Raw genomic sequence first — 20,007 nt, 5'->3', positions numbered from 1 at the left:
CTTGAATGTTGGCCGATTTATTTATGACTCATCGTCAGTCAAAACTCAATGTCAGGCTGATCTTTCTTGTAGCCATTTTTTTGGATCTCCCTTTCTGCATTGTTTGGATTTGAAGCATGGGGCTTAGTGCTTATCTAGCCTGGAAAAAACTTTTCTATAATTGGGGGAAAATAGGCAAAATGGCCAACCTCACTTGATGTGAGAATGTTTCTTGCTTGACTTGAGGCACAGTATAGGTGCCTCTCTGTTATACCATTGCTTGGTTTTCAAATTTCAAGTATTTGTTCCTCCTTTTTCACCCAACTTTCCTGCGACTTGAAGCCTTCCAGTGCCAAACAGTCGGGCAGATCTCCACACATCTCCTTCTTCCTCATCCACGTAAATATGCATTAATTTATACACAATTGTTAGCTTTGATTCGTGTCAGCTAAACCCAAAGTTCTCACTCATTTTATGGTAGTGTTTCATTTCCATGGGTGAATCTGCTTGTACATTAGCATCCCCAGTCGTAGGCTGCAATCTGTCTTGCAATTATTTAGTACCTAGTGTATGAAGGCTAGTTTATTATTTCATAAAATTGGCATTTTCAGCTTATCTGCACACTTCAGTCAACTCTCGGTTTGACTGATGTGGTGCACATTTGGCTTAGTGTGTAGATTTCTTTTGTGATGGATTTCTCTCAATGAGCAACCGTTATTACTCTTTCCTTGCACTCTCTGCCCTTAATTGCTCTTGTTCTCATACGACCAGTGGGTGTTGTGGCACACAAGAGCTCCAGTCATGAACCGCAAGGCTAATGCCATTAAACCTCCCATGTAATGAATTCCGGGGATGTGTAATTAATGAATTTATTAGAAGAATGATCACAGGCTTTCCTGGCATATCAAATCGTGGTAGGTTATTCGGGCATTCCACCGGGTCAGGTTCCCCAACCCTCAGCCGACTCAGCTACCAACTCAGCCAACTCAGCCAACTCAGCCGACGTTGGAGAACCTGACATGGTAGAATGCCCGAATAATCTTCCACAAATGACTTCATTTTAAGCTGTTCTTACATGGAGTATTTGCCTGTACAAGTAAGTGGCAGCATGGATTGCAGGCTGTGAATGATTCACCAAATCAGAATGGGCTATTTCCAGGCATTCGTACATCTGTGCAGTTTTTGGGTGTTTTTATGCTGCAATGTTGACGGTAGGGGTCGACGGGGCCCCGAAATTTTCGGGTCGGGTCGGGTCATCGTCCTGACCCGACCTTCGGGTCGGGCCGTTTCAAATCTCGGGTCAAAATCGGGTCGGGTCGAAAATCGCGAGAATTTTATCCATCGCGAAAAACATTTCACTTTTCTTTTTTATAACTTCTATTGTCCCCAGCAACATTTTAAATTGATTATGGCCATCATTTGTGACAGCGCTCTCAAAATATAACATATTTCATACATTTTATGGCGTTAAAAGTCGTAAAATACAAGCCAGCGAATATTTTCTATGTAAATGGCGATCTTAAGAAAACCTAAGTAACGTTAAAGTTAGACATTATTTTATATTAGAATGCAATAATCAGAACTAGCTGACATTAGAAGGCTAGCATCAATTAAGGGCGCTAAAGGCAGAAAGTAGTTTCTAATATCTACGCAGTAGCGAGGAGTGGCGACAGGCAGTCGTGACGACTGCCGGCCCAATTACGTTTCAGTCTGACTCCGTCACTGAACTATGAAATAGTAGGGACTATAAAGAAATATTCACGGGTGATTGGTATTGACTTCCATATTTTCAGCTGAACATTATACATATATGCGTTATTGGGCTGAAATATTATTTCTTTCCGATCGATAATAACTTGACAAATGGGATACGGCATATATTCCATTTCTTATCCATTTTAGCACCTGCGGTAACGAATAAAACTTCTCGGCTAGGCACCAGGTTAGGCTGAAAAGTTTTTAAAGCCTAACCCCTAGAGATGTGCGAATAGTATCCGCGAATACTCGAATACCTCGAATACTAGAAAGTATTCGATATTCGAGATCTGGAATATTTATGCCAAAGGTGCCGTCTCGAATATGTACTTTTAATTTCGCGTCATACACTGTCGCTCGCACGTCGTTGGTAGTTGACTCGAAAAAATGAGGAGAATTCTAGTCGTTTAGTGCATGCAGCGCCGTTTTAGGCAAGCTGACGAACTACATCAAATTCGCGGGTTAGAGCGGTGAATAGAGTTCAACGTGGGGAACCGAAATTGATCGGGTGAAAAAAATCCGAAAATCCCAGGTGTCCCCCATCAGGAGAAGCTCAGTGCCGTGGGATAGTGACATTGGCGCATTTCCCACGATCCGCTATCCACCTCAATTCAGCGTTCGCCCCACCCCCTCCGACGATTTCCTCTTCTCCGAAATCAAACAAAAGGTCCCGGCTTGCCCAGGGATCGTATTACGAAGACCTCAGCTTCGAAAAAATATCAAGTTACCGTAAAAAAATAGAATCGCGTTTCACCCTTCTTCCTCAGGAGATGAAACTACCATAGGGAGGAACTCATCAGTGCCGTGGGATAGTGACATTGGCGCATTTCCCACGATCTGCTTTCCCCCTCCATTCAGCATTCGCCCCACCCCCTCCGACGATTTCCTCTTCTCCGAAATCAAACATAAGGTCCCAGCTCACGCAGGGATCTTATTACGAAGGCCTTAGCTTCGAAAAAAATATCAAGTTACACGAGAAAAATAAATACTTGTCTCACGCCCCCCCTCTACTCACCCACTGGCCTTTTTCTGCTTACCTGCTTCGAAGTTCCCCATTTCTGGAGGTCAACTGCTGCATGAGTCATCTACTAGCCCAAAAGTTGTCTAACAATGACTTTCGGCTATTGGCAACAGGAATCAAAGTAGCTGACATCTGGTGGCCAATTTCAGAAATGAGACATGGAGGATCGGCCGGTTTGTTTACTAATGCTACAGCCTAGCGGTGTGCGAAACGGATGTGTTTTCAGCAATTTTGTGAAGCGAATACTGATGTATATGGTAAATCTCAGTTGTGAATAATGGATGAAGTAATTTTCTCCACATCTGACGTTTTGGAGTTCAATAGAGACATCAAGAGGTCCCTCGTTGAGGGCTATGAGGTGGAATGCTGTAACCTGTCATGGTTGAAGCACTGTTGGAGTATTTGGTTCTTGCAATGGGCTTTAGCATACAAACAAGCGTTATTAATGGCATGTCACACGAGATAAAAGCTTTTCAGAAGAAAATTGACGCTTCTTTTTCCGTTTTCGTGTGTATTGTTTGACGATTTTATCCACCATCATTACAAGAGATATATCATTATTAAAATCATCAAACAATATGATAGGCATCTACTCACATAAGCCATCCGTTCTCAATAATCTATTCTTCTTAAGGGAATTCGACGTCGGTGTGGTCGTGCGTGGAATTCCCCTTGCATTGGCGTTTTGACTGCTATGTGGAGTCACTCGACTCTCACCGGCTAGCGAGGATCGATGGGGAAGTGGCGAGACGGGTCGCGCGAGGGTCTCCGTGCCTCGGCCCCGGAATTTTGGCCATTTGGGCTAAGCGACTCGAGAAATCCTTTAACCCAACGAAGCACGCAGGCCTTAGAAACGTCGGGGTTTCGCACCGCATCGTATTCGGAAGAGCAGGGCCTAGTTATTGAATGAGAAAGGGACAGATGTTTTAAGGGCCGACCCGGTTTTGACCCGCCCCCGGGCGGAAGATGTCCCGGCGATCGTGGGGGGGATCGCCTGCGAAAAGTTTGTGCGACTTTGGGAGAAATTACTTGTCTCAAGCAGACTTAGTCCCGGCAATTGGTGGGTAGTCGGCCGGGAATATTCATATAATTCTCAGTTGTCGCGATTCGAATCATTTCCCCAACCTTAACTTTCCTGGCTTATTGGATATCTGAAAATTCATTGATAGTTATTGCAAGTTTGTTCAACCTTCTTTCCGTCTGCATCTCATCCTCTGACACCTCCATACTTACGCGAACAATTTTTAAGTAGGCATTAAATGATACAATGAAGGTGTCATGCCTTCATATGTTTCTCTATGACCCATTCTTGTTTTTTCTTAAATAAAACTAGCATGCTAGCTCACTCTTGCCCATTCTCATGACGTGCTCCCACTTCTTTCCCAAATTAGGGGTGTTGCGGAATCTATGTAGAGAGATAGCTTTTGTCTCACACTGGTCGGTGCAATCATAAACACCGCACAATTTGTTGCTCATGAACTTTTCCTTATAAGTTTTTCATCATAATCCCATTGATATTCGGCTAAACGGTATAGTGCTGGCCGGCTAACGTTTCACACGAACAAGCGTACTAATGCATCCGATCCTCAATATTCGGCCATGACACCTAATTTAGTGCTGTCACCTGGATTCCCTTCCAGATGCAATTGTCAATAAGAACAATGACGCTTTCAATAAGAACATAAAACTCGGGTATTCGCAGGTTATCGTTCCACACAAACAAACGTACTAAAGTGGGCGATCCTCCCTATTCGGCCATGACACCTAACTTAGTGCTGCCACCTGGATTTCCTTCCATTTGCCAATAGATATTACGCTTTTATTGGATTGAAATATTAGTAATAAGCGCGTAATTTAAAAAAGAATAAGACCAAACAAGACATATTTCTGACTTTATTTAAGCATTTTACGCAGGAAAATAAATGCCGGAAAGACGAAGAAAGACGACGGAGGCTTAGCATTTTGGCGTAATGCTCAAATGCGGTGCTCTCCTATTATTTTTTATAGCCTCAATCGAAATATTAATACTCCTGGAGTACGTATTTAACGATTCTAGATTTTTATAAGACGATATCTATTTTTCGCGATTAAATTAAAAGTGAAAATTTTCAAGCGCGCGAAAACGCGACGGGTAAGTATGAATGCCGGGAAAAACTCCGCGTGACGTCGTTCTGCTTCCCGCTGCCGCGAGTGAGGTGACCTTGGGGCGAGGCTCTGAGCGCTAACACGACGCAGGATGCTAGCAGGTAGCCGAGTACCATGCTAGCTGGTAGCGCTTGGCTAAAATAAGGATTATTAATACCTTATCAAGCGAAGAAAACTTTCGGACCACAGCCAGTTTTAATAAGTGATTATTAAGACATGTTTCCCTGATCTTTGTGCCTCATGCATGCATTGGTAACCTTAGACGATGTAAACTCCTATCCTCTCGTGTAGAAAATAGGTCACTGTGATGTCAACTGGAGTGGCATTACATGGGTGCCAATCTGGCCTTTTTCAAATGAGGATAAAATTGGCCATTGCCATTGGTCTAAACCGGTATTTCTAGAACCAAATAATTTGTATATTATGAATACACCAAAGGTGGGTAACAAATCACAATCAATGCCTTTCATTTCCTTTAATGAAGGAAACTACCCTATTGTTTATATAAAATTAAAATATTCCATTAATCAGCTAAATTCCTGTTTGAATCCTTTAAAGGCAGTCACAATTACTCGCCAAAATCTTGGGTTTCCTGCTGCATAAGCGACCTAGTCAAACATTTTCACATTCATCGTTTAGTATTCGAGGTATTCTAAATTCGAGGTATTCGAATATTCGAGCAATGATTTGATATTCGAATTCGAGAAATCTACTATTCGACCCATCCCTACTAACCTCATTAAGGTTTGTGAAGGTAAATGATGATATTTATATCATTCTTTTAGTTTACGGAGACATAGATGAAGGAGACTCCCGACCTGTTCTTAAAAGGCCGTTGCAGATGCCAATGCTGTTGTCAATGCGACTACGACTTTATCTCAGCAGCTGATATCTTAGAAATGTTTAACATTGATTTAAAAGGATTGTTTTTGGCTGGAGTGGAATCAATATTAACAGCTTTATTTTTATAAAAATTTTTAAGTTCATTTATTTTTATAAAAACTTATAAGTTCATTAAAATTATATATGTGAGGATAAGTTTATAAAAATAGCCATGCTTTCCATTTTTGCCTATTTTAAGCGGCTATCTGCGAAGTCTAGAATACGGAACGAGTATTTTCCTTCCATCTACCCGTTCATATAACAACTCTTGATGTTACCCCTGCCCAAACGCGTTCCACTCCCCTTGTTTACAAAACTCCAGAAGGGTTCGGTGTATTTAATTTTCCATACGGAAAGCATAAAAAACGAAACCAAATTACTGTCGACACGTCGACTTACTGGAAGATTATTTAACCCATTACTTCAATCAGCCAATCATGATCACTGCTAAAATTACTTAAATAAACCCACGTTTATCAATCTTCCAGTTTTTAATTGTCTCGGCCGGTTTTAACGTCATAGTCCAGTCGTTTTAACAGGTCTGGAAAGAAACCTGATGTGCTGCAGTTGTAAATGAAAGGATTTCTTCGAATTAATGGAGAGCGCTCTGTGGGGTTCTTGGTGCAATTGGAGTGCCCTGGGTGAACAAACTGGAAGAGAAAGGAGAGAGCAAGGAATATTTGCAAGGTTACGGTGCGGGGAAGAGAGCGGAAATGGGTGGAGTAGTGTGTGTGGCAGTTAAGATTGGCCTTTACAGAGATTTATGGCCATAAAACCAATCGGAACCATGCGGTGTACATTGGGGTACAGACTTTTTTTTAGCTAATAGGAACCATATTCCTGAATATCCGACTTTCTTTGCCCTTTCTTCCAGTTTACTCTCCCAACGAATCCCAAGTGCACCCTGAACCCTTCTAGAACGTTCTCCTTCCCATGTCCCCGCACCCTCAAGAGAATTGTATAGTTAAGACCTTGCTTTACAATTTTTATTGCCAGACGTCCTTAGAATGACGTGAGTGTGGCGTCGAAACGGGTTGAGGTTAAGTATACCCTGGTGAAAATGAACTGTTCGCTTAACTGTTCGTAAGCTGTGCACGTACTGTGCAAACGGTTCACAAATTTTCTGGGCCGTTCATGAAGTGTTTGGGAATTGTTCGCACGCTCTAACCTGGTACCCACGAACGGCCCATGAACGGAAAGCCTTGTGCACGGCTCCTGCACAGTTGGACATGAACGCTTCCTGAATGCTCCATGAACACATATTTTAGTTCTGCACATCTCCTCCACAACTACTAAATGAAATAATTTATCCATGATTCACTATTTTACATAATTGATCATAAGGAAAACTACCATCATTGTGTTCATAATTTGCTATGCAAAATTAGGATCAGATATTGACTTAAAACTTGAAAAATTTCCTGGGCCGTTCATGAGGTGTTTGGGAATTGTTCGCATGCTCTAACCTGGTACCCATGAACGGCCCATGAATGGAACGCCTTGTGCACGGCTCCTGCACAGTTGGAGATGAACGCTTCCTGAACAGATATTTTAGTTCTGCACATCTCCTCCACAGTTACTAAATGAAATAATTTAGCCATGATTCACTAATTTACTTAACTGATGATCATTAACATATCACCACGAATTAAGGAAAACAACCATCATTGTGTTCATAATTTTCTAAGCAAAATTAGGATCAGATATTGACTTAGAACTTGACAAATTTCCTAGGCCGTTTATGAAGTGTTTGGGAATTGTTCACACGCTCTAACCTGGTACCCACAAACGGCCCATGAATGGAACGTCATGTGCACGGCTTCAGCACAGTTGGCCAAGAACGCTTTCTGAACAGATTATTAAATTCAATAGCCCAACCCATTTCTTCCACAGTTACTAAATGTAAAATTTAATTAATGCTATTCATGATTCACTATTTTGCATAAATGATAAGCATGAATTAAAAGAAACATGAATGAGAGCATTATAATGGAAGACATTTAAAATTAGAGCTAATATGTTCAAAAATTCAAAAATGCTAACTGTGAGTGAATGTTTATGCTGAGTTATTGGTGAAATACGCAAGAATTGCCAAATTGGTATAATGAGGGTAATATATATTTACATTGAAAGTTTTAATAAAAGTGTAAATATATAAGTACAAATGTTTTGAGGTTGCTATGCATTTACAGCAATAATGTGAGCAAAGTAAATAAAGTGGTGAATGTGTGACTTTCAAATGCAATCCTGAGCTTGTGCAATAACTAAAAGTACTGCAAATAACCCCAGAAGATTGAAAATCTTAATTCCCCAAGACTTGAGAGCTCTTCCTGAACAGTTTAGTTTCATTGGTATGCAACACTTCAGTTCAGCCTAGCTACAGTTTGTAAACATATCTACCACAGCTTCCTGATCAAGCACTGGTATTATTAAATGGATTTCTTTTTCTTGACCTCAATTATTTAATGATGATTAATGTCTTGGTGTATAGGTCTGAGAATGATATACAATTGTTATGAATGATAAAGGTTGCATACCTGGTGAAAATAAATTGTTCAAGAACCATTCCAAAAGTGTGACACGAAATGTTCAGAAACTGTAGCAGAAGTGTTCTTGAACTGTTGGGGAACGTTCTTGGAGTGAATTTTTGCCCATTGAAGCGTTGCAAACTGTTCAAATAAGCTATTCATGGGGTATTTTCCTGCTGTTCATGAGGTGTTTTCAGATGTTCATGACACATTCTTTTAACTTTACAGGAAGTGTTTACAATTACACCAATGATGATTAATGTCTTGGATTGTAGGTCACAAAAAATATAGAAAGAATTCAATTGTACACAAATGTAAAAGAAGAGACAAGAATTTTGGCATATTATGTATGTAAAATTGAATTCTATTTACATATATTCTTTTACTGTAACAAAACATTGTAATAACCTTTCATTCCTTTATGCATAGGCTGATTTAGGGGGGAGGGGCACGTGCCCCCCCCCCCTAGACGCTTGAAAAATCGACAAGATTTTTAGTATTCTTTTTGTTTAATTGGGAGTCTCAATCATTTCCATAATTTTATATTAATAAGTATCTTGTTAAGATAAAGAAAACATATTGTACAGTAATTTTTCTATGCATATTGTTACCCTCTAAATCTCAAATATGAGAAGACTGTTCGCCTGTCACACCCATTTGCCCCTCCCAGAAAAATATCCTGGATTCGCCCTTGCCTATTCATGTATCAATTTAATGTAACCATTATCATTCATAGCCCAGAATAAGGTATAAGGAATATATCGAAATGTTAGTAAACAATTTTGCATATTATTCTCACAATTGTTATTTACACAATTATTATTGTCAGACCTACACTTCGAGATGTTAATCATCATTGGTATTATGGTAAACGCTTCCTGTACAGTTAAAAGAATGCTTCACGAACATCTGAAAACACCTCATGAACACCTGGGAAACGCCTGCTGAACAGCTTACTGGAACGGTACGTCACGGTTCAATGGGCCAAAATACAGTCCGTGAGCGGTTCAATAATAGTTCATGAACACTTAGGGAACAGGTTCTGAACACATCGTTCAACACTTCCTGTACGGTTACAGAACACTCCATGAACAGCTGAACACCTCATGAACAGCTGAACACCTCATGAACAGCTGGGAAACGCCTGCTGAACAACTTATTGGAACGGTTCGTCACAGTTCAATGGGCCAAAATACAGTCCGTGAACGGTTCCCGAACAGTTAATGAACACTTAGTGAACAGGTTCCGAACACTTCGTTTAATGCTTCTTGAACGGTTCGTGAACAGTTCATTTTCACCAGGGTATACAGTAAATAAAATAATTAAAATGTGCATTTACAGAACGGTTGTATGAAAATATTTCATGTTGAAATATATGTTAGCAACAATGACACAATATCTATGCTATTACATGAAATTAGTTTTCACTGACCTCAGTATGTACATGCATTCATTTTTATTTGAATCATGCTGAAAAATCCAACGGCAAGCGAAAAATCACGTAATGAATATGAAAGATTAGTACTAGCAACAACACAAATATTAAGCTCCTTCCATTCTAAGTTTAGATATGTTTCTTAGTGACCATTAGTGTTCTTACACCAAAATTTAAAAAGTTTGGATGTATAATAAACTTTTAGAAGACAGGAATGCTGTTGTTTTTGAAGTGTTAAAACTCAAATTTTTATTTCCAGATTATATTTACACGAAGGACTACTTCATTTGTTCATGTTACTTTCATCCTTTGTATTATTAGTGTAAAAAAAATAGGTTTAATATTTTTCACTTCTGGCAAAAAACTAATAATTTATAGATTGTGTAATTAATAGTAAATAACTAGACATAAGTCATTATTATAAGGCAAATATTAATGGATAGTGATAATTGTTATTAGCTTTCATCAGTTATCATTCTATTTTTTTAAGACTGAGTTTTTGGTTTCTTTAACCTTTTGTAATTAAAGAGTAACACATTTATGGAAACAAAATATTTCTTGTGTATATTTGTCATTGATTTTAAACATTTGTAATATGGGCCACTGAGTTTAATAATAGCCTATCTGAAATTGAGTGCACTGGAAGAATTGACTTTGGGATATATTTACAGGAAATACAGGAAGATGTTTGTTTTACCTTGACCTCATTATCCAACTTAGTATTGTATTTATTTGTGTTATTTTTGTAGTAGTCTGTTTCAGATATGCATTTGCATTTCTGTTTTGAGTGAATACACTTAAACTAATCTACCATTTAGGTATAGATTGTTTATTTTTATTTCCTTTTATTGGCCTTCATAAACATATTTTTTGACATTTCTGCTTCAAGAAAAAAATTATGATCAAATTATTGGATACGACCCGACCCGAGACCCGACCCGACCCGAGGGTCAAAAAAAATACCCGACCCGACCCGACCCGAACCTTAAAATTTTGACCCGTCCACCCCTAGTTGACGGTGAATGAGGCTACTCATTTAACCAATTACACTTTGGTAAATGCATTGTGTGAACACTTTTTTATGCTGAGGTGACTTTTGAGCTGCATTTTCATGCTATTAACACCTAAATTATGAGTTTGATTAGATAAAGAAAGAACAACTACATGAGAACATACTCACCCTCCTACTAGATTGGGTAACTTCAATCAGATTAAAGATGGCAACTTTGGAAGGTTTATAGGTCCACTTTGGCATTTTTGCCTCTGATAAGCTATATTACTTTATGCAATGCCTTATCAGTTACATAAAAACAAGGCTTGTGGTGTCACATTTTTCACCAGCGACTTCTTATCCTTGTATCCTGTTGGGTACAAGAACTTTTTCCATTTTTCAGTGACAGTGAGTAAGGTAAACTCCACTTTAAATTAACAAAATCAAGAAAAAGGCTACTTGCTAATGTATTTTAGTTCTATGAATGCGTGTTCATGGCATGCCATAAAGATACATGGCAAACAAATTTATGAATGCCTCATACTCCCTTCTTTTTGTTCAGAAGAAATATTTGTGTTGTTTTTTCAAAGCATGTCTCGCAAAGATATTTTTTTCCTTGCATGCAAGCCTTTTACTTGCTAACTACCCCTTTTTTATTTTGTATGCACCAAACATTTTTTAGCCATCATTATATGAAAAAAATTGATTTTTATGACTAAATGAAGTTTATGTGGTGAAATTATAAACCAGAATTGACAAAATTGGATGAAATGTGAAGTTTACTATGATACAAACAGGATCAAAACCGGCAGTGTAATTAACCGTTTGTGTGGAAAATTGCCAATCTAATTTATTAATATATTGGCTTTCATTTCCACCACCTTCCAAACGCACAAAAATACTGAGATGATTTTAAAGGAAGTGGATAAACTCCGAATTGCATGTGTGTGTTTACTGAAGAGCACTTCTTAGATTTGGCTAGTTTCCTGGTCTGATTCCAGGGGCAAATGTGCATGTGTCCATCATAGATTACTCTTATAATTTCTGCATTGGGGTTGGATGGAAAGGAAACACATTTTTCGTTTACTTTTTCTGAGAAAGTTTGAGATGGGTGTGCATCATATCTAATGTAGCTGATTAGTTTGAAGAAGCATTTTTTTCTTAGCAATTTTGTGTCAGCTGGTGGAAATATTTTCAGAAAATGAAAGATAAGCTTCAGTGTTCACTTATTTACACGTCCTTCAGCAAAAATTGTTCTTTTGAGAGGACTCCGTCAAATTTTGCATTTTTTATTATTTTGGATGAATATTCTTCAAGTGATGTTCCTCACTTCTATTTTTTCCTCTTTCATCACCTCATGGACTGTTGTGCATGTTGTTTCAGGCTGGAGGTGGGGGTGGTTGACTCTGTGCGTGTGCGTGCCTTCTCTGTGGGCAGTCGCCAGTGCCAGGGTCTGACATCAGCAGCTGCTGGTGGAGGGGGGCCTTCGTCATCCCCCCTCCACCATTCCCCTCACCGCCATGTGGCACTGCACGCCACAGGCGTACGAGGCTCGCCACGAGGGACTGGTCACTCTCCCAAGAGTGGTACCCAGTCGTCAGCCAAGAAGGGCAGCAAGTCGTCGAGTGCACCAATCCTCCCGGCACTCTCCAACTCGTGGTCTGGCTCATCAACGCTCTGTTCCCCCCCAGGGTCGGTGGCGTCGCCCTACACCTCTCAGGTACTCCCACTCACTCTTTGCTTCTGGCAAACCTCTTTTCCTATCATATTGCCTCCAAGGCTTCGGGAACGCTAAATATTTTACTTAGTCGTATTCGAGTTGAGTGAAACTAAAAGTTGTAAGTTTCCAGTTGAGTTCAAGTTGAAATTTTAATTTAAGAAAATGTTTTCATTGAAAATTACATTCATTTTCCTAATTTTAAGGTAGTCTAACTTCCTGATCATCATCAATGCAACTTATGCAAAGAAAGTGTTCAAAAAAATTTTTTAGTTTGGTGGTGTGATGTGACACTTATGATGTTTTTAAGGTCACTGAAGATGTGTAAAACATCAAAAATACACATACTGGAAAGGCTTTTGGTATATTTTCTATTTTTTCTATGAGTAATTTCGTTTTAAAAGTAGAGGAAAATTGAAATTTTGAATGAAGGTGTTAACAGCCTAATTGCCGGAAGGTAGGAGGAATTTTATAGTGGAAGCTGTCTGATGAATTAGTAAACACCTTCCTCTGTTGATACTTCTCTCCTACACATACCTTGGAATGGCATTTCTCTGTGTGGCTGTTCTCATATCCATTTGTTTATTTGTAGGTGAGTCAAGGGTCCAAACCTCCTGCAGCAGCAGCAGCATTAGGGGCAGACCACGATCTAATGGAGCTGGACTTCTCGTCTGGGGGTCGCAGCAGGGCAGAAGGAGGGGAGAGCCCGTACGTGCCAATGGGTGTTCCGCCCCCTGCCCAGCAAGCCTTCTCACCTCCCGTGCTGCTATCACCACCTGGGGCTTCCCCCAACTCAGCCTCCTCCTCATCGGTTGGTGAGCCCTATGTGGACATGCAGTGTGGCAAGAAGGCCAGTGCTGAGCCTCTGGCTTACATGGAGATGTTCCCTGTGGGTCGGAAGGCATCTTCAGCCGAGGCTCCCCCAGGGGACTATGTCAACATGGATGGGGGTAGGGGCAAAGGGGAGGCATCACGCCCCATTGCCATACGCAAGGAGCGCAGAGAAGAGGGAGACAAGGAGCGTGGTGGTTCAAGTCCCAACTTCTCACTTGCTGGCCTTCTCTCACGCAAGAGCTCCTCTGGGACGCCTCCCAAGGGCCCCTTCAATACCTGTGACAGTCCCTTTGGCTCCCTGCGCAGGTCACGTAAGAAGAGGGGTGAGGAGGAGGAAGAGGAGGAGTCATCGGAGGGGGCACCAGCATGCGACCTACCCACGCCCACTGCCATCTTCCCCTTCAGCCTCAACAGCCCCGGCTCACCGGTGCGCCCCTTCCCACCCACACACTATGAATCGGCTGCCAAGTGTCCTGTTGATGCCACCAGCGGCTCCGTCCATATCTCCTATCCCCCATTCTCCTCAGCTCCCACTACCACTTGCAACAGTGCTGGTCCCAAAGGACAGGCAAAGTCTTCTGATGCAAATCGCAGAAGGAGCGAGTTCTCACTACCTCCAGCTGGTGCCGATCGCATTGCACCACAAGATAGCAAGCCCGATTACACCAACAGCAGCCCTGGTGCTGGCAGTGAGGGCGACTACATGCCCATGGCACCAAGGCCTGGGCGGGTGCGCAAAGAGTCAGTGGTCTCTGCACCTGCAAATCTCAGCACTCCTTCATCTCTTTTCTCGTCTTTCTCACCCTCCTCAAAGTTTACTCCACAGCCCTCGTCTGATTATGTGTGCATGAAGGCGGTGAGGTCACCAGAAAGTGCAGTGCGCTCTTGCGCACCTCAACGAACAAAGAGCTCCTCTGCAGACTACATGGACATCAAAATTGCATCAGAGCCTCCTCCAACATCGTGTGCCGCCCCAGTGGTAGCTTCTAGTACTCCTGGCACTGGAGGGAGCAGCAAAAGTGACGATTATGTTGAGGTTGACTTTTCACAGAAGCCATCTGCCGCTAAGCCTCTGCGTGCTGTCTTGTCAAATGTGGGTGCGTACGTGCCAAGCCACACTGGTTTTGGCTTTCTGCCCCATGTCCCATCTCCCTCAAGCCATCGCCCTCCCTCCACGCCCACCACACCCACATCTGCATCGTTGTCCTACACGTGGCCCCGGAAACAGGGCACTTCAGCGCAGGAGCAGGCAAGGAAGGTGGCAACGACGACGGCGGTGGTAGCAAACCCAAAGACTGATGACTATGTGCCCATGGACCTCGGCAGGAAGTCGCTCAGTCCAATGGACAGTGCTCCGCCTCCTGCTACCACAGCCTCCATCACTGCCACGACGACATCGCTCGTCACCTCACCTCGCCCGCTCACGTCCTTTGTTACCTCCCTCTCCTCCCTGCCACCCTCATACAAGTTTGCCCTCACTAGTTCTTCGATTGGTGTAAAGAGGTTGTCTGCTTCCTCCAAGCCTTCTATCACCACTACTTCCTCTTCCTCGGAAGGCCCAGTGTTATCATCGTCATTGGCATCACCGGAAGCCTCCAATGGCAATCCACCCCCCTCCATCACTGCTTCCCCCACCACCACAGTCGACTCCGAAGCCACAGTCACAGTCTCGACGACATCCGCTTCCTGCGTCGTCCCATCTGCAGTCCCTGCTGACAATGGTCCCTCCTCTCCACCCCCATCACCCCTAGCCGTCTCGGGGCCCATTGCCATCCCATCAAGGACAGCTCCACAACACACCCTCTTGCCCTCAGCACCACCTTCCAACTTTGCAGCCGAGTGTGCCTCTTCTGCTGCCTTAGATAGGGTGACAGCCTCCAGCTCAGAGCGGCCCAAGGCGGATGAAAATAATCTGGAGCAGCCGCAGACTGCTGAGAATAAGTCATCTCCCATCAAGGTCGTCACTGCTAAGGCAGCCGCTGCTCCTCTCTCCTCTGTTCATATCTCCTCCCTTGCACGGAGGGTCTCTTCTGGCAAGGAGTCACGGGTAGTGGCAGGCAGCAATGGGAAAGAAGGGAGTCCTGCGGCAGTGAGTAGCACGAGTGGCAGGGAGGTAAGCAAGGAGTCTGAGCCCAGTGTTGAGGAGGCAACAAGGCAGCCTCCATCAAGGCGTGGCGGTAGGGGCTGTGCTCGGAGGCACAGTGGCGACAAGGAGAGTAGTGAAGTGCGCAGTATGAGGCCACGCAGGCGTAGCAGTGATGTGTCAAAGGGTGCAGCGCAACAGCAGGAGGTGACAAGGGCGGGTGGCAGAGGTGCAGAGGACAAGAGTGGATCGTATGAAAAGCTACTTCTAGCACCAGGTAGTCGAGCGCAACAACGCAAGTGGGGTGCACACAAGAGCCTTGGGGAGCGAGCGCCTAGCCTTGGCTGGGGCCCCTTGCGCAGGCAGATGTCCTCGCCATCAGCTGTACCTGACCCTGATGGTGCATACGAGAAGCTTCTGCCGAGCAATGGGGGCCCCGTGAGTAGGCGCCGCAGTGGTGACAAGCCAGGGGGGCTGCTAGACACAACTCAGGGGGCTAGTGGATACCCCCCTTATTCCCCCGTCTTCTCAGCCTCCTCCTCATCTGCATCATCATCTTCATCACTGGCAAGCGTTGCTAGCAGCATTCTGTTGACACCATCTGTCTCGGCTGTCAAGGGGCCCAGCAACAGTGCTACGGCCTCACCCCCACCCACTACCACTACAGCTGCCAACTCGACCACATTGCCTGGGGAGATACACTATGCCTCACTCGACCTGGCACCACCGACAGGTGCACCCGTGACTGCTAGCAGCAACATCAACAACAACAACCAGAATGACAATGACAATGAGAGGGGTGGAAGGCGCAGTCCAAGAGTACAGGGGCATCCATCAGGAGCAGAGTCTCCGTCTGGTGGCGAGCAGCCCCTCAATTATGCTGAGATTGACTTCTCTAAGAGCATGTTGACGTCGGTAGCTGGCAAGAACCGTGTACGCCACTGAGAGCGAGACACGAGGTGGCAACCGACCAGAAAAGGGGGGGAGGCGTCGTCACGTGGCGGCCGTCGTCGGAAGCAGCAGCGGGCCTCAAGCCGGAAGTGAACAGCACACACAAAACAAGCATTTGCAGGGAAATTGTCTTCCCTCTTTCTCATTGTTAATATACTTTTGCGGGTGCCATATGTCACTCGTGGATCAGGGAAGACAATTGTAGTGAAACGGACGACAATTGTTTTCAGTCCAAGGTGCCGTGTTGGATTGTTGTCATGAAGTTTTGTGATTGAATGGCATGTTATGACAGTGGGTGTGGCTATGTAGTTCGGGGGGGAACCCATAATTGCTTTGCTTGTGCTTTGTTGCATCACTTGTTGCAGACTTACGTGTGTGTGTGTGCCCTGACTGCAGTCCACCTCGTGTGTTTTGTTGAAAATGAATCAAATGGATTATCTTGCTGCTCTGTTTGCTCAGTCAATTTGATATATAATCAGATTTTGAAGTCACCTTTTCAGACATTGAGAACATTTCTGGTCTCTCCCAAATGATTTATATATAAATATATACATACACATTATAACCGAAAATGTTCCAATATTCATCGATTTATAGTCCATGATAATTTATCTCTCTTTGTAAAAATGTATTGTGTACTATTGTTGTTGGTATGGATTCCTCCAAGGGTGTTCCTCACTGCACTCTTGTTCCCACTTGCTGGAGGGTTTGTTTTGATAATATTGCAGTTCCATTACTCTGTCTGGTAAACTATTGTTGTCCTGTGACTTCCGTCAATGAATTGTGAAACCTGACAAGTGGATTTAATGTGCAGTATTGGTCTTATTGCCAAGCGTGCCATATATCCCCTACAAAGACAGAAGCTGGAACACACGGCAGTTATGCGTGCATACTTTTATTTTTTCTCAATTGTTGCAAGTGGACCGAAGTTGCCGAAGGAAGTAAAGCGTTGTAGGGAGAGCTGTTGTGGTTGATCTCCGCATTTGTCGAGGCCCTGCAATGCGATGTACCCACCCCATTCCTCCCCCTCCTCACGTCCAAATGAACAAAGCAAACCTTCCCCAAATCCCAGCCTGAGGCTATGTATGTATCTGTAGAGGCGGTCTACACTGTTTCACTGTTTTCACACACTGCCGCTACTACTGTTAGGACTTGCAGGGGTTATCATCTCCTGCTGTTCACTTGCTCGTGCCAAGTTTGGTGACTCATTCACATGAATAGGGTCCGACAAGCACTCACTGTTGACAGACACTTGTTAAAACATGATCTCTCCACCGATTTCCTCTTGTTTTTTGTATCTAAGATTTTGAACCGTTGATCTCTTGCAATGAAAATACGAGAGATGACGTTTGCACTGACGGATAACACTCTCCTAAAGTTCCAGGCCTAATTGTTTACATGTTTCAGAGAGTCTTGGATAGGACATTTTTCGACTGTTGTTTAAACAGATATGTTAGGATCCTGAGGTAACTCTTTTTGGAGGTACGTGCCTGTTTGGTCTCGACAAGAACTGTTATTATTGTAATTATTATTGCTTATTGATTAATTATTGCCATAACAGCGTTCATCACCAAGTCTTGAACTACGCAGATGGCCAAATGGCACAGTTCCTAAGTAGTCGTCGAAGGAGGAGAGTGGGTGAGGATTTGCGTCTGTTCTGCACAGGCCAGCTCAAGCCCTGCTGCTGCACCCACTTTTAAGGGACTTGCATTCATGGGAGAGAGGCTTTAGAAATGGTGCCTTATGGATACAAGGCAAGATATTCTCTGTTATTATCATCTTCATTGTGATTTCTGTCACAAATAGTTGCCGAATAGCATAAAAAGGGATATGTTAGTTGTGTGGGTGATAATGTTTGGCTGAGGACATTTGAATGGCTCATGCTCGTGAGGTTAGCGTTTGTGTTTGTGCAGAATGACTCGTGTTGCTCCCTCCCTGTGCGTAGGCCCTGCAGGCAGGAGCGAGTTGAGTGTTTTGCTGTCCTGTTGCCAGGTGTCACTAGTTGAGGGTGCGTGCTCTCTTTCCCTGATGGGTGAGGAGAGAGTCCTCTCTTTCTGGAATGTGCAGCAACTCCCCTCTCCGCCTTGTCCCCCTCTCCCGTTGTGTATTCCGCCATGCCCCGTACCAATTCCTCACCTGGCTGGATTTTTAGCCCATGTTTGGTAGAGGGTCATTGTACATTTTTGATCCTTTATTGCATACTCGGAAGCATATTGTTGATAATACTTGTTGGTATTGTATTTAATCTACAGTACATGAAAGAATGTAAATGGTATCAGTGTAATAATGATAATATCATGTTATCAATATAATTCACATTTGTGAAATGTTACCAGTCATTATTTGTTTTTATATTTTATTTTTATCACTTTATTGTAAACTGCCACATTGCTAGTAATTTTTCTTCTTAATCTGTTGTCGTAACAATCGTCGCCCTCCATTCTCACACTCATGTGATCCTCGTGGCCATGCATTTGATTGGTGCATTGCCTTCTGCTCTCCGCTTGAGGCTGAAATTTTAGAGGGCTGAAATGGGGACGACAATTTGTTGCTCTGGTTTCTAAAGCTATTAATGCCATCACACTTTTGTTAGTATTTGTTGATCTACTGTTTTCTATTGGAGATACTGTTTTACAGGTTATGCCTATTTTTTGTGTCTATTTTCTGAGTGGTGTACAGAAGCAGCCATGAAAATAAAGCATCAATTCCCCAAAGAATGGTTTAGCCTCAATTCTCCTGCTAGATCATTTGTGTCTTTTCTGTCTCTGTCTCCTGCTTCCTTTTCGCTCCATTTGGCTTGTTGGCTGATGTGGCCATGCACTGGCAACAGCTGTAACCATTTAATATCAATATTCATTCACTCATTCTAAACTGTGTGATATCCTTATGAGGTTTTTTTGTTATAACTTTTACTCACAAACGAATATCTTTACCCATCCTTTTCCCCTACTTCAAAATTCATCTCATCCTCCATAAGGTAACAAGGTTGCAATAATAAGATAAATACATAATAATACACGTCTGATGATGATTACTCATGAAAACCTAGATATGTAAAAAAAAGTAGTGGTATCTGTCAAAGTTAACTAACCAAAAAACCATTCACTATCATTTTGGTTCTGGTGAGCAGGTGGACTTGGCATATGTTCCAGTTCATATGAAGTGCCTTCTGTAGAGTGTGTGAATCTTTCCTGTAAATTCATCATTGAATGCATGAATTGCATTAAGATTAAGTTTCACCTATAATGAACTCATTTCAATTTTAATCGAAATAAGATATGTGTTCAGTCAGGTTCTCTTATTTTCTACATATGTATAGTTATACGTTTATATTTGTTGGGAATATTTCTCTTGTGTTACATTTGCTCTTGAATCATATCGATTTGATTTGATATTTCGTACTTGACTTTCATTGAAGGAATGAATAGATCGCTATGCCCTCATCGCTGCACTGCGGGCATTTTTGAAAATCGATTGAAATGCACCCGAAGTGGCATTAAAAATCAAGCTTCTACGGTACGGACTAGGGCCTCCCCGATGGAGTCCCCTTGATGGCAAAGGTAGTGGCGCTTGATGATAGAGGTAAGACGCCCTCTAGCATCGTACCCTATTGACTGACTGTGAGTGACTATCCCTAGAAGATAGGCACCAATCCAGAGTACCGTTAATCTGGGGTATACGGGTCC

At 42.7% G+C, this 20,007-nt stretch overlaps 1 protein-coding gene across 3 annotated transcripts in view; it reads left to right on the top strand.

The window, feature by feature from the left end:
- LOC124164159 (insulin receptor substrate 1) overlaps nucleotides 1-19,038 on the top strand; it is a 67,013-nt gene extending 47,975 nt beyond the window's left edge. For 2 of the 3 annotated variants that reach the window (XM_046541358.1, XM_046541356.1), the window contains 3 exons: nucleotides 322-378; nucleotides 12,120-12,456; nucleotides 13,046-19,038. In XM_046541358.1, coding sequence (XP_046397314.1) covers nucleotides 322-378; nucleotides 12,120-12,456; nucleotides 13,046-16,315 — 3,664 coding nt within the window. In that variant the 3' untranslated portion in view covers nucleotides 16,316-19,038. The remainder of the gene's footprint in view (nucleotides 1-321; nucleotides 379-12,119; nucleotides 12,457-13,045) is intronic. The other variant, XM_046541357.1, reaches the window with a different exon arrangement.
- The last annotated feature ends 969 nt before the right edge of the window (nucleotides 19,039-20,007 follow it).

The sequence above is a fragment of the Ischnura elegans genome, chromosome 8 (assembly GCF_921293095.1).
Source record: "Ischnura elegans chromosome 8, ioIscEleg1.1, whole genome shotgun sequence".
Classification (NCBI taxonomy): Eukaryota; Metazoa; Arthropoda; class Insecta; order Odonata; family Coenagrionidae; genus Ischnura; species Ischnura elegans.
This window is presented reverse-complemented; position numbering and strand designations above follow the sequence as displayed.